Here is a 13,645-nt window from a genome sequence, read left to right on the forward strand (position 1 = left end):
CATGAAACAGACAGCGACCTCCGTTGTCTAGGAGTAACGTTCCCACCTTATGACTCAACGTACGCGGGTCCAAACCCGGCGGAGGTCGTGCAGTTTTTAAGGGCGAAAAATTCGGGGAACAAGTCCTCCGGGAGGGACTTTAAGCCGTGTGTCCTGTGTCATAGCTCTTCGGCACGTCTCTAGGAGACATCTGAGCTAAATTAGGCAACAATTTCCCGCCCAAATAGTGCCCAATGCCTCTGGTAGATGGGGGAAGTATCAAGGTACCAAGGGCCGACCTCGTTGGCTCAACGGGGCTGATAGCACGCACCAGTACTGGTAGGGTATGGAGACTGGTAGAATATTAAAGGGGGACGTACAATAGATAAACAACTGGTCGCGGTGAATGGGGAAACCCACCCCCTCCAATAATAATAATAACATGAAACAGACAGCGAGAAGGAAGTTCTGTGCTTGTTTTTTTATTGGGGACTCGAATGGCTTACTCTAAGACCCTGAAGATGGAAGCAGTACTCCCTTCCGAGATGTCTGCAAGCCTTTACTCAAAGATAGTACACTTAAAGATGAGTACTATCATTTGGGATGTGAAGCTGCGTAGTTACGTCGGGAGGTATCAACTTTCTGGAGGAATATGTTCCTCTGTTCTTCGTGGTATTCCACGTACACTGAAAATAACAGCAGTAGGTTCCTCCGAAACGTTGGCAGTATTTACCACAATGCATGGTATGATATATCAAAGGACAGTATTGTCAGATAATAAGATTGCTTAACAAAACATAAATAAATATAAAACATAAATTTTCTTCAAATTACTTTCACATCAATTGTCGTAAGTCTATTAGCATATTTATGCCTTATTGATATTATTTGCATTGGTACAAAAATTATTGCGCAAAAGTTGTTGTTGAAATGCTTTATGCTTTCGCAAACATATACTTAAAAGGATAAATATTGAAATATATTGATTTTTTTATTTCTGTGAAATGTGAGGTTACAACCTTGAACCCCCCCTTTCTTTTTAATAATTTAATTAGATCATGTTATTATCCCAGCTCATACTTGCAGTAATGATAATAAATTACAATTTTTTTAAAAGTAAAGACTTCAGGAAAATAGTTGACATACGAGGGATGAAGTAAGTGGACATAGATAATTATGTGGGTCGTCTAGTGTTGTTGAGGTCACTTGCGTCTAGGAAAAAACTATAACTGGAAGAAAAGTCTTATATGGGAAAAAACGAATGTATAATTTTTTGGGGGGGAAACGTCTTGATAAACGGTCACTTCGTAAATTAACTATGAGATGGATAGATAACAGTAAGGTAAATCTTATGTATGCAGGCAGTGAAGATGGGAAATTTGTGGAAACAATTTCAGAAATAGTGTCCAGTGACAGATTTAGTTCAGAAGTGTTTGCATCTCGGGGTCCTTAATTATTTGATTAACTAATATGTTATTTCAACAGTATAAGTATAAATTATTGACAATTGCAACGGAGTTCGAAAATAAAATTCAAATGTGGTCATATTTATGTACAACTATTGTATGATGAATTGGCCGGTCACGGTAGCCGAGCGGTCTAAGGCATGCACTGTCTTCGCTCGCTCGGAAGCCGGGATCGTGGGTTCCAATCCCACTCAGGGCATAGATTTTGTGTGCGTTTTTCTGTGTTTGTCTACAGGTAGAGGCCTTGCGACGAGCTGATCACTCGCCCAAGGAGTCCTACCGAATGTGTAAGATCTAGTAAGCCGAAGTGAAACGGAGAGTTTCATGGAGGTAGGCCAAGGCCCAAATTGGGGCTGTAGCGCCACAGAAAAGAAAGAAAGATTGTATGATGAATTACACTTTGTACTGGACGATACACTGATGACTGATTACCATAAGAATTTTACACGAGTGTATGCCGGAGTCAGTGCCCGTACAAGTGTGTGGGTCACAAGAAGTGTAAATTTTCAGCACGACGAGGAGTTAAGGCGCGTCTGCATCATGAGAAATGTCAAGTTTCTGCACTACGAGGAGTTAAGGCGTGTCTGCATCGTGAGAAATGTCAAGTTTCTGCATGACGAGAAGTTACGTGTCTTCATCGTGAAAAATGTCAAGTTTCTGCCCGACGAGGAGTTATGACGTGTCTGCATCCCGAGAAACGTTCTATTTCTGCAGGATGAGAATTTATTATGTGTCTACGTCCAAGAGATGTGATAAGATTTTGCAGGATGAGGTATGGTGTGTCTTCAACACAAGAAGTGAAAAGTTTCTGCAGGATGTGCTATGATGTGTCTGCAGACTGTGGAGATATGGAAGTACTGCTTTGTGGCACTGTGTTTCTGTTTGCGTATTTGGACGGCCGTGTGTCCCCTGGCTATATATGGCTTGGCATGTGTAGGTTGCCTAGTAACGAGGCTACCTCATTCGATTGATTTATGACATTGTATGAAGTGCTGACATTTTTTGATGCGTATGTGTAAAATGGCACTCTCTTCAGAATGAGGAATTATAGAATGCCTTCAACATGAGAACAGACCTAACTTCTCAGGATGATACAGGATTTGGATTTCAGAACTGATCGCCCATTTCGAGAGTAACATAAAGAGGAAATATCTGTAGGAAGACACTTGAATGAGGAGTGACTAAAAATTAAATTTGCTTAGGGGGGGGTGGAGTCCAGTTGGGTCCACTCGGCACGGCGATCACTGATTGGCCTATTGTAGCCTGCCCCGGGTGATTATGATGATGGAGAATTTGGTAGAATGAAGATTGGCAGGGGAAACCGAAGTACTCGGAGAAAACCCGCCCCAGCGCCACTTCGTCCACCACAAATCCCACTTGACCAGCCCCGGGATCGAACCCGGGCCGCCGCGATGTGAAGCCAGCGATTAACCGCTTGAGCTATGGCGCGGCCTGAGGAGTGACTAAGTAGGAGTTGAGTGACCGGGTGAACATGACCAACGTGAACCGATGTCAAGTGTATGCATCATGATTAGTGGCCAAGTGGCCGCAGCATTAAGAGTGACCGGCATTTGTTTTGCTCCACAGAAAAGTGAACCGCAGCGAGGAGGCTGCTCGTATGTTGGAGCGCTGTGTACGTCTCGACGCTGCGTACACTCCAGCCTACCTGCTACTGGCGAGGCTGTACCAGGGTCAGGAAGGACGGGGCCCTGCTGTAGGGCGTCTCCTCCGTCACGTAGCCCGCCTGCAGCCCAACAGCCCAGACCATCTGGCGGAGCTAGCCGCCTGGCTTCATGAGCAAGGTAAGGCTTATTGTACTTTACTAGATATGTCAAATGAAATGTATGGAATCATAAAATGTACACGCCAAACACTGAATTTACTTTGTTTTCCTCTGACATTTTAAGTAAGTAAGAGATGACAGACTTGATGTTCTTACGGCGATGTTTGTGAATATTTTTTCCGTAGGGCATAGAATTTCGCTATCAGTATCAAGACTGCATAGCGTCGGATGAAGATTACTGTAGTTTTTAACTTGACGTCATGCGGTCTGCTAGAATTAATTTACCAGACCGCGTGATATTACAGCCATCTTAATAACTGCTAATCATCATCTCAAATAAATTAATTTTATCTATTTATTATAGACTCAGCAGGTCACGGTAGCCGAGCGGTCTAAGACATGTACTGTATTCGCTCGCTCGGAAGCCGGGATCGTGGGTTCGAATCCCACAAAAGACATGGATGTTTGGCTTGTGTTTATTGTGTGTTTGAGTTGCCCTGTGTGTAGGTAGAGACCTTGCGACGAGCTGATTACTCGTGCAAGGAATTCTACCGTCTGTAAAGTGATGAAAATTAAAAAAAAAAACCAACCTCGACACCATAAAGGTATAAGAGGAACGGATTAAGTAAGTAAGTAATAGACTCAGACTGACATGGTGGCTTATTCGAACGAAGATAAGAATGCTTACAGATGTTTTGGACAGCTTCTTCATCTGTGTTTGCCTCGAATATCCAGAAGCCCCCAAATTGAAAACAGACCACCGCCAATACCTAAAATTTAATTCTTGTAATTTTTAATGTAAAAAGGCAAAGGTACGGTAAAGCTATCCCTGTAACAGGCCGTGGAGGCCCATAGGGTTGTGAGACGTCGAGGCTCCCACATCTTCTCTAGACAAGAGGCTCACGGATGGCGGTAAGGTCGCCAGCCTTACGAGCCGACCGCTTTTTACCTTCAGGAAAGTACCTGCTACTCATTTCTGTTAGAGGCTGACTTGACCCTAGGGCCATAATGCGGCTGAAAGGATTAGGTTAATTGAAAAGAAAATAACTTCATAGGAACTCGAAACCGCGATCTTCCGGCTTGTAGCATAGTGCCTCAACCAACTACGCTACCACGTGCCCGCAACTGTTAATCTACAGTCCAAATTTTAAGCCTGGCTCTTCTCAGAGTGTGCAGTGATACTGGTCCGGTCTCCTGACTGAGATAGGGACTGCAGGGGGAGTATGAGTTAGTCAGGAGCACTGGTTCAGCTTGTTATCCCCCCCCCCCACCACAGTGCAGCAGCAACCACTGCCACGCTGATTCTTACCACAATTCTCACGGCTCATGCTTAACCCAGAGACCAGGTATAGATACACGGACTGTATTTTAAATTAATAATTCGAAATCTGTTCACCTTTCATAAAAATAAAAAAGTAAAAATAAAGCTATCCCTGTACTAGGCCGTGAAGGCCCATAGGGTTGTGAGACGTTGAGGGTCCCACATTATCTAGACAATCGGCTCAAAGATGGCGGTAAGGTTGTCAGCCTTACGCGCCGGCCGCGCTTTATTCCCCAGGAAAATTATTCAATTAATTCCTGGTACTCATTTCTGTTAGAGGCTGAGTCGACCCCTGGGCCATAGTGCGGCTGGAAAGATTAGGTCAATTGAAAAAAATCCAATGACCCCATCGGGACTTGAACCCGCGACCTTCCGACTTGTAGCATAGTACCTCAACCAACTACGCTACCGCGCCTTTTATAAGGAATATAAAAAGGTTTTAGAAAAGTGAACTCTAAAAGGGAGGAAGCGGTTTTCATTAAATTTGTCTAATAATAAACTTTATCTTGCAGGTTATAACTTGGAAGCTTTCTTTTATTATAACAAAGCATTACGGATAAATCCAACGCATACAGAAGCCTTGCTGGGGGCCGCTAAACTCCTTCGTGCCAAAGGACAATACGCTAGAATTCATCAGTTCAAATACAGGTTAGGCATATACGAGTATGTTGTTCAGTGTGATATAAAGTGTTCTTTGTGATCTCTTCTTTACAACAGGAAGAAAGAACAATTATTCTGTTCAGGCACACATATCGGCCATGAAACAGCGCGAGAGAAATCAGCATTTGTTATAAGATTTCGTACTTAAAGAAAGAGAATGAAACGTAGATATAGCTATTAAATGCTTCGAGATTTTTCTTTTATGTAATATTGTAATTTGCTATTGACATTTCTGCTTTAACTGAATATCTGTTTTTAGGGTCACAGAAGTAGAATAAATAAACAATAGAAAATAATTTGAAAATAGAATTTCGTTTCTTAAGATATTCTTCTGTGAAACACAAAATTGAATTATTTTTCGTTTTAATAGCACTTGATATTCAAATTCTGCGTGTAAATTAACTTAAAACGGTCTACGTGTTCGTGACATTAGTATATTAATACAAGAGTCAGCTTCCTGGACATTATCCTTCGTCCTAATTTGTCCTGGAGTTGGTGACTAGTTCTCTCGATTGTGCCCAACTGGGTAAACCTTTCACCTGAGGGCGGAATCGGGATCCAGTATCCGAAACGTCGCTTCAAATAAAAAAGTAGAACAATGAATAATGTCCAGAAAATTGATAGTTGTGTAAATTACAGCGGCTTGTAAATGCATGGAAAATAAATAATATGTTATTTTAGATGGTCACGCGAAATGTGACAGAGTATACGAGGGAGAGTCAGCAAATAGGTTACAAATGGAAACAAATTGTAAAAGGTGTGATACTCGAACCTGAAAAAAAAATTTTTTTACATACCCTCCATCAACATTGATATATATGTCCCATTGCTTTAACAGTGCGTCGAAACCCACAGCACAGAAATCTTTCGGCTATTGTCCCAGCCACTTCCTCACCACCGCTTCAACCTCTTCGTCATTAGCGAAAAGTTGACCACATGTCTCAACCCACTTGTGAACTGCTTTATGCGACAAACACTCCCCACCGTAAACAGGAAGCAATATTTTTATAAATATCCTTTATATTGAGTCTTTATGCCCTACCTTACAAAAGAAACCGTGTTTTCATTACAAATATCAGCACGTTAATTGGGTTTTGGCAGATACAGCTCTATTTATCCTGAGAATCGTGTGAAACCATTAAAAACACAATCTGACGGTAAAGGGTAGAGTTTCAGAATGTTATAGCAGGTGCCACATGCAGTAACTAGTATAATTTAAAGGATTAAATTAAACCATTTATGCCAGAAATAATTTGTATATAAATGTGCTTGATATGACACTTGACACGTATCAAATTATACGTGTATGTTCACTTTACATGTAAAATATTTACACAGTACTGCAAGGTATGATACGCAAGTGCAGGTGTTGTATTGTAGTGTAGCAGACAGCTGATCATCGTTTCAGGGCACGCGGGTTACATATTGTTAAATACGAGAGTGCTGATGAAGAATGGCAACATTACTCGTACCAGAATGTCCATTCCACCACATTATCTTTTTCATTCCTCTAATTCGTTTGGCCCCCTCCTTGGTGTCTCCACCTTATCGTGGTGAGGGGGTTTGAGTATGCCAAGGACCCTGAGAGCTATACCAGCGGTAGCGTAGCTACTGGCAGGGCCTCCCTTGCTGGACAGGTCAAAGGGTAGGCATCAGACGAAGAGAGACACCAAAAACTGATGTCGGAAGCAGCGTCATCAGCAGCGACTTGAAGCACAGAGCAAATGATGCTCGAGATGGTTCAAGTTCGTATAGCAACAGGCGTGACCAGAGTGGTTTGAACGGCTGTTGTACTGCGATGTGGAAAGCAAATGGAAAAACTACCACATTATCACTTTTCCTGGATAGTCTCTTTCCAAAAACAGAAGATCGCATTAAGTGGAGAAACTGTTTTGGAAGAGACTGTGGACCTGTCGTCTGACAGATTACTGATGATGATGATGAATTCGTTTGGTTTCAGAACGTAAAATCTTAGGCTAAACGTGTAACAGGCCGCGGAGGTCCGCAGGGTTGTGAGACGTCGAGGCTCCCACATTTACAAAACAATCGGCTCATAGATGGCGGTGAAGTTGTCTGCCTTATGCCCAGGCCGCCCTCTACCCCTAGGAAGATTTCTGGTACTAATTTCTGTTAGAGGCTGAGTCGAATCAAGGGACATAGTGAGGCTGGAAAGATTAGGTCAATTGAAAATTTCAATGACCTCATCGGGAATCGAAACCACCGCCTTCCGGCTTGCAGCACAGTGCCTCAGTTTCAGAAAGAAGGGAAACTAAACACTTTAGATGCCTTTTAATCCTTCACCTTATGTTACCTTTTCCTTTTTTCTCCTGTCCTTTCTCTTGTTGTATTTACGCCCTTCTTTTGCTCCCTTCTCCACCCCTTCTATCTAATCTATCTATCTATCTATCAATCAAAATATTGACGGTTATTTTGACGATAGTGATAATGTCCATATTTATTTGAGTGAAATACCGTGACCTCTAGCCTATTTGACTAAATAAATTTCTTTGAATATTTGTTTATAGAGGAAGTACTAGGTTTGAGAAGAAAATATTCAAAATATTTAGATTAGCAGTTCAGCCACCTGAACGTAGTGCACTTGCAGCTTCACTGCAGTCAAATTTAATAATTTTATCTGAAAAATTTAACTCGTGCAACAGGAAAGTGGGCACTAAGCTGAATGAAAAGCATGTCACAACATAGCTTCCCGTTGTTTTGGCATTTCTATACAAATTCCCAAAAGCATTTCCGCCATTTTGGCACGTATTGCCCTTACTTCGGTCTAAAATTTCATCATGGATTTCGGTTGTTTCGGCAGAGTATTACAACATGTATTTCTACAGTTATGTACTTATATATACTCACTCACTCATGTAGCTGAGCCCTTCTTGAGAAGCTGCCAAATCAACAGCTACTCAAGAACTTCGCAGCATTTTATGGAAACCGAAGGTTCATTACCGTGTTCACGAGCCCTCCAGCAGTCCGTATTCTGAGCCACATCAATCCAATCCATACCATCCTATTGTATCTCTCTAATATCCATTTGAATATTGTCCACCCACCTACGCCTTGGTCTTCCCAGTGGTCTCTTTCCTGCCGGCTTTCCCACCAATATCCCATATATATTTCTCCTCTCCCCCATATGTGCTACATGCCCTGCCCATCTCATCCTCCTTGACTTGATCATTCTAGTTATACTTGGAGAAGAGTACAAGTTATGAAGTTACTCATTATGCAGTTTTCTCCAACCTCCTGTCACTTCATCTCTCTTCGGTCCAAATATTCTCAACACCCTGTTCTCAAACACCCTCAGTCTATGTTTCTCCCTTAATGTCAGAGACAAAGTTTCACAACCATACAGAACAACAGGGAAACTTACGTATACTTGTATATCCCGATAAAATATTCTTTGTCGCTGCAGAGCATCTCCACAAAAAGAAATTATTTTTTTCGGCAAAAAATTCCAACAAGAATTTATATTTCAGATAAAATATTCCAACAGATGTTTCCGTTGTTTCAACAAAATATTACAGTTATCTTGGCAGGATATTCCAAGGTATATTTCCTCCATTTAAACCCTCGTAGCTAAGCGATACCAACTGTAGGCTGGCTTTGTGACCATTATCTGAACTACGTCACGTTTCTCTCGCATATCATGTACTTCACTGGCATGTGATGCAGGATACTAGAAGCATTTCATCTTATATGCTACTCACTTTAGTAACGTATCAGCTGAGTAATTATTCGTGCCTGGAACCTATTAATAGCTGTATAATATCCTGTCCATATATTCGTCGTCCTTTTTCAGATTTCAAATTTGCTCTTTTGATTGAAAAGCAAAACATATTAGCATAACCTTGATAATAAGGGACGAGTGAATTTCCATTTTTCCATTTCCATATACCATTCATGAAAAACCCATTTCCCCCTCCCCCTTCCTCTGTTAATTCGTTAAAAACCGTATCGGGTTTCAAGTTTGGAGGGTCAGAAATGAAACTCGTTTGATGGATAGCTAAATGTTGTCAATCATGAATGTATAAATAATGGGCTTAGAATGTCATGTGCCATTGTAATCAAAGCGTGGAAAATTGGTTTAAATTGCCAACTTGGAACGGCGCGTATGACAGTGTTGAAAATATCACATTTGAGGTTATGAACAATTTTTACACTGTTTTATGTCTGTATTTGAAAAGACATGAGCGTGTGTTCGCACAACGTGACGCAAGTAATGTTACATTCTCAGTATATTTCCCTGCTTCAGGGTATTCATTTCTGCTTTTGGATCTGTGACATTTAGGAAACATTTCGTTGGCATGGTTATTATTTTGAATGCATTGTTGCATAACCGTGTCCTTCAGGTCCCAGTGCTCTTTTTATGGACGAAATATGAGGAAAGAATTTGACTCGGACTGGAATCCATAAATATAACAGCAAAATGAAGATTTGTTTCCGGTGGTATCTCTCAAAGAACCGCCCCTGTGGACTAGTGGTCAGAGGTTCTGGGTTCGATTCCCGGCGCTACCAGATTTTCTGAGAAGTAGTGGGTCTGGAACGGGGTCCACTCAGTCTCGTGACGATAATTGAGGTGCTTTTTTAAGGAAATAGAAAACCGAGATTAAAGGTCATGGGGATCCGTTGAGCTGAACACGTGACACCCCCTTTCCGCGAAAGTTGGCACTAACTTCGCCGACATGCGTCGGTCGTTCGGTCGGTATAGTTCGCTTGCAGACTATAGACTGCGGAATTTATTTGTTTTGATTGGTATCTCTCAAAAGAGGAATACATTATTTTTATTTAGAATTTCTTTCCTGTGTCGCAATTTTTAGAAGAAGCTGGGTAGGACGGACAGACAAGCGATTGAATATTATATTATCACGTGAAAGGGGGTACATGTGACGAAAATGACGGGTTCTAGATCGGATAATTGGGTTTATTGACACTTCGGTTACAAGTTGTTATGGTCACACTAAATTTTGTTTTAATTATTAATTTATTTTAGCATAAAGTCCGAAATCACCACTGCGGAATTGAATGATACAGGAACAGTGTGAGTATAAAGTTTTTTTCCGGGCTTAGAACCGAAGAGCTCTAAGAGTTGCTCCCCGACGGAGTTCCGAAGCCGTATGATGGTGAAGAGTGGGCGAATAACATAAGGGGCAGCCATTACTGCTGATAGGTAAAATTGGGGAGGGTGGGTGAGCTACAACACAGTTTCACTGTTCGGGCACTACATCGCGGCTTTCCTTGATTGCCTATTGTAACATTTCTAGACCCTGTGAGTTTACTGTGCAGACATCATGCAAGCAGGAAATTTGGCTGAAGCAAACAAATATATTTTCACGTGTATAAGTGACTACATACAGGTTTTGGATTGGTAATTTGATTTATTGAACACTTACCGATCGTAACCACAAGTAACAATAACGCTATCGATAATTCTCACACTCTACAATTCACTACAGCTCGGCACGTGTTGCACGAGAGTACCTCTTCAAACAGTTATTTTATTGTTGCGTCACGTAGTAGTCGCACGGACAGCGTAGAGAACACCGCTTTCTAATTACTCCATCGGTGCATGCGGCTATTATCTAGCAACGGTCGTTGTTTACAGTCACTACTCAGCAACGGGTCTACATGCTAAAATATGATAGATCCCACTTGCATATCGTGAGCGAAGTACACAGATAAATGTATGTAGCAACTATACGAAGAATTGTTATGCCTTTCTAGACAATGTCTCTACCCTTAACTACGTCTTCTGTGTTGAGTTTTCATCATCGCCAGTTAGTGACATGCATCGTTATGTATTCATTAGAAATTTGCCAAATTATGTTCGTCAGATACTTCCGATAACTATATGGCTTTGGAATTCAAACATGTTTTCACATGACTTCGCATTAGTAAGGCTGACGTGTACTTGTTCGTTGAGTGTATGGACTTTGGTTGCATTGAAAACACACATTTCAGTGATCTGAAACCAGTGTGTTATTATTTATCGACACGTCTTTCACGGCACATCGTATCTTGAGTAAGCAAACTTATGGGCAGATAATCTCGTGTGTTTAACGAGACATCTGGCGTGAATATTATGGTTTTCATCATACGTTGAAAATGTGATCAAGTAACTGTCTATTAATGACGTAACGACCCATGTCAGTGCCCGATCCTGACGCAAATTCAAACAGTTTTGTTTTTCTTTAGTATTAAGAATTGTGTTTGCTTTGCTGTATTTGTTTGTTTAGAACAGTTGTTTATTTTGGAAGCATGTGGGGAAAATATTGGAAGAAAAATGTTTCTTACAGTAAAGTTTCCTTAATTCGTCTGATAATATTGTTTTCGTTTTCGCAGGGTTCACTCTTCCAGAAACCGTAATACAAATCTCCCTGTTGGCGTGATCACAATACACACTGAAAACAATTACTACAACAGCCTGAACATGGAAGTGACGTCACGGCAAGAGGATAAGTTGTGTCCAAATAGTAAGGACGATCTGCAGGAAGTGTCAGTGAATGCAGAGGACGTTCCCAGCATGGCTGACCACAGGGAACAGGGTTCGAACAAGTCACGACAGACGCGGTGCGGAACGGCCGCTGGGAATAACCGCAGTAGAGGTCGAAGGTCTTCCCCACGCAATTCCAGACCTCAGACAGCAACACGTAATATAAAAGTGGAACCGCCGTCTCTTCTGGTTCAGAATTTACTGGAGACTCTAAAGTAGTGAATGCGGCCAATAGCTCTCTACCACATTGTTAACTGATTCCGCACGGTAATTATACAGCGTAATCATATTTTAGAGGAATGACTCTTTTATTAAGTACGGTATACTAAACGCTGCACGTAGACAAAATCCATTGATTTTGGGTTGTACTATCTATAATGAAACACAAATTTGTGTTATTATTTTATTAATATTCCTTTGTTCTGTTATTTTATAATCGTGCTCTCTCTGTGATTCGCCCTTGGCTGTTGAATTCAGCGCGTAAATAAATAAACAACGTGATAAATTATTATTCCTATTTAATATTTTTTCGAAGAGATTTAATTTCGGTAAAATGACGTCATCGTTTCTCACTGGATGAAAGCAAGAATGCGAATAATGATAACGATAATGTGATAATGATGCGAATAATGTTGTATAGTCAGGCCACAGTTTCGAATGTGTTGAACTTTTGTTAGTCATTGCAGTACAGGTAAAATATTAACTCTTACCTATGCTTAATTAAGAACCTCAAAATGTAGGCGAATGAGGAGATGGAGTTATGGCTCCAGGTATTCCCACCTCAGTAGTAGCTTGAGGTGAGTGGTAAGTTTCACGTCCCCGGTTCGTATCACCTGAGGACAAGAGCCCTCAACACCCAATATACAGGGGACTGGTTTGACCGCAAAATCGGTTTGGAGTTTTGTTGTTAAAAATGATTGATCAAAGACTCAATTACTGAATTTAGATTTCCACCAAAAACTGTAAACTTTGTCTTCACTAATGCGATTTATCCGGCCATAGCATCCACACATAACTTCGCCTGTTATTATCGTGAGCTCTTCTCTACGTTTAAAGGATAACTACAGCCTATAACTGTTTATTACTATGTTTCGTTTTCCCGCAAGGACAAAAAAATTATCGAAAATTAAACCAATCTCATATCACTATGCTACATCTGTTTTATTTATTGACTGCTACATGTTTCGATCAATATTTGGATCATCATCAGGCAAAGTAAAATAAAACTATCCCTGTACCAGTCCATGAAGGCCCATAGAGTTGTGAGACGTTGAGAGTCCCACATTATCTAGACAATCGGCTCAAAGATGGCGGTAAGATTGTCAGCTTTACGCGCCGGCCGCACTTCACTCCCCAGGAATATTATTTAATTAATTACCGGTACTCATTTCTGTTAGAGGCTGAGTAAACCCCAGGGCCTAGTGCGGCTGGAAGGATTAGGTCAATTGAAAAAATCCAATGACTTGAACCCGCGACCTTCCGGCTTGTAGCATAGTACCTTAACCACTACGCTACCGCGTACCCCATAATCATCAGGTAATATTCTTAAATACGTTACTCGTTACTGAATTATCCTAATGTGAATCCAATTCGCGTTGCAATTCAATAAAGTGAGTATCGTATTTCCTATTACCGAGATTAAGAGAGGCGTAGACTGTCACTCCCAAACGTCACTTCTTCTTCTTCGCTCTCGTGAGTAGGTACTGGCATGTTACAGTCCATCCAGGATGACCCCTGTATCAGCAAACAGTGCTGTCCGCCTCCAAACAGCATAGGCCAACAGTTACATGTACATTTCGGTGGTACGCATTACGACCTGTCTACTGTACATCACAATTCTGTCGCAATGCCAGTTCTTCGTTGCGTTGCGATTGCTCGAGCTGACGACATGCCCCTCACATACGCCAAAATTAAGATCTGACAACACAGCAATATTC

At 41.3% G+C, this 13,645-nt stretch overlaps 1 protein-coding gene across 4 annotated transcripts in view; it reads left to right on the forward strand.

The window, feature by feature from the left end:
* Positions 1–12,938, forward strand: part of LOC111874882 (protein O-mannosyl-transferase TMTC1) — a 339,223-nt gene extending 326,285 nt beyond the window's left edge. For all 4 annotated transcript variants that reach the window (XM_033755644.1, XM_023870740.2, XM_033755642.1 and 1 more), the window contains 3 exons: positions 3,033–3,247; positions 5,062–5,197; positions 11,558–12,938. In XM_033755644.1, the coding sequence (XP_033611535.1) occupies positions 3,033–3,247; positions 5,062–5,197; positions 11,558–11,927 (721 nt within the window). In that variant the 3' untranslated portion in view covers positions 11,928–12,938. The remainder of the gene's footprint in view (positions 1–3,032; positions 3,248–5,061; positions 5,198–11,557) is intronic.
* The last annotated feature ends 707 nt before the right edge of the window (positions 12,939–13,645 follow it).

This window comes from Cryptotermes secundus, unplaced genomic scaffold, assembly GCF_002891405.2.
Source record: "Cryptotermes secundus unplaced genomic scaffold, Csec_1.0 scaffold160, whole genome shotgun sequence".
Lineage (NCBI taxonomy): Eukaryota > Metazoa > Arthropoda > Insecta > Blattodea > Kalotermitidae > Cryptotermes > Cryptotermes secundus.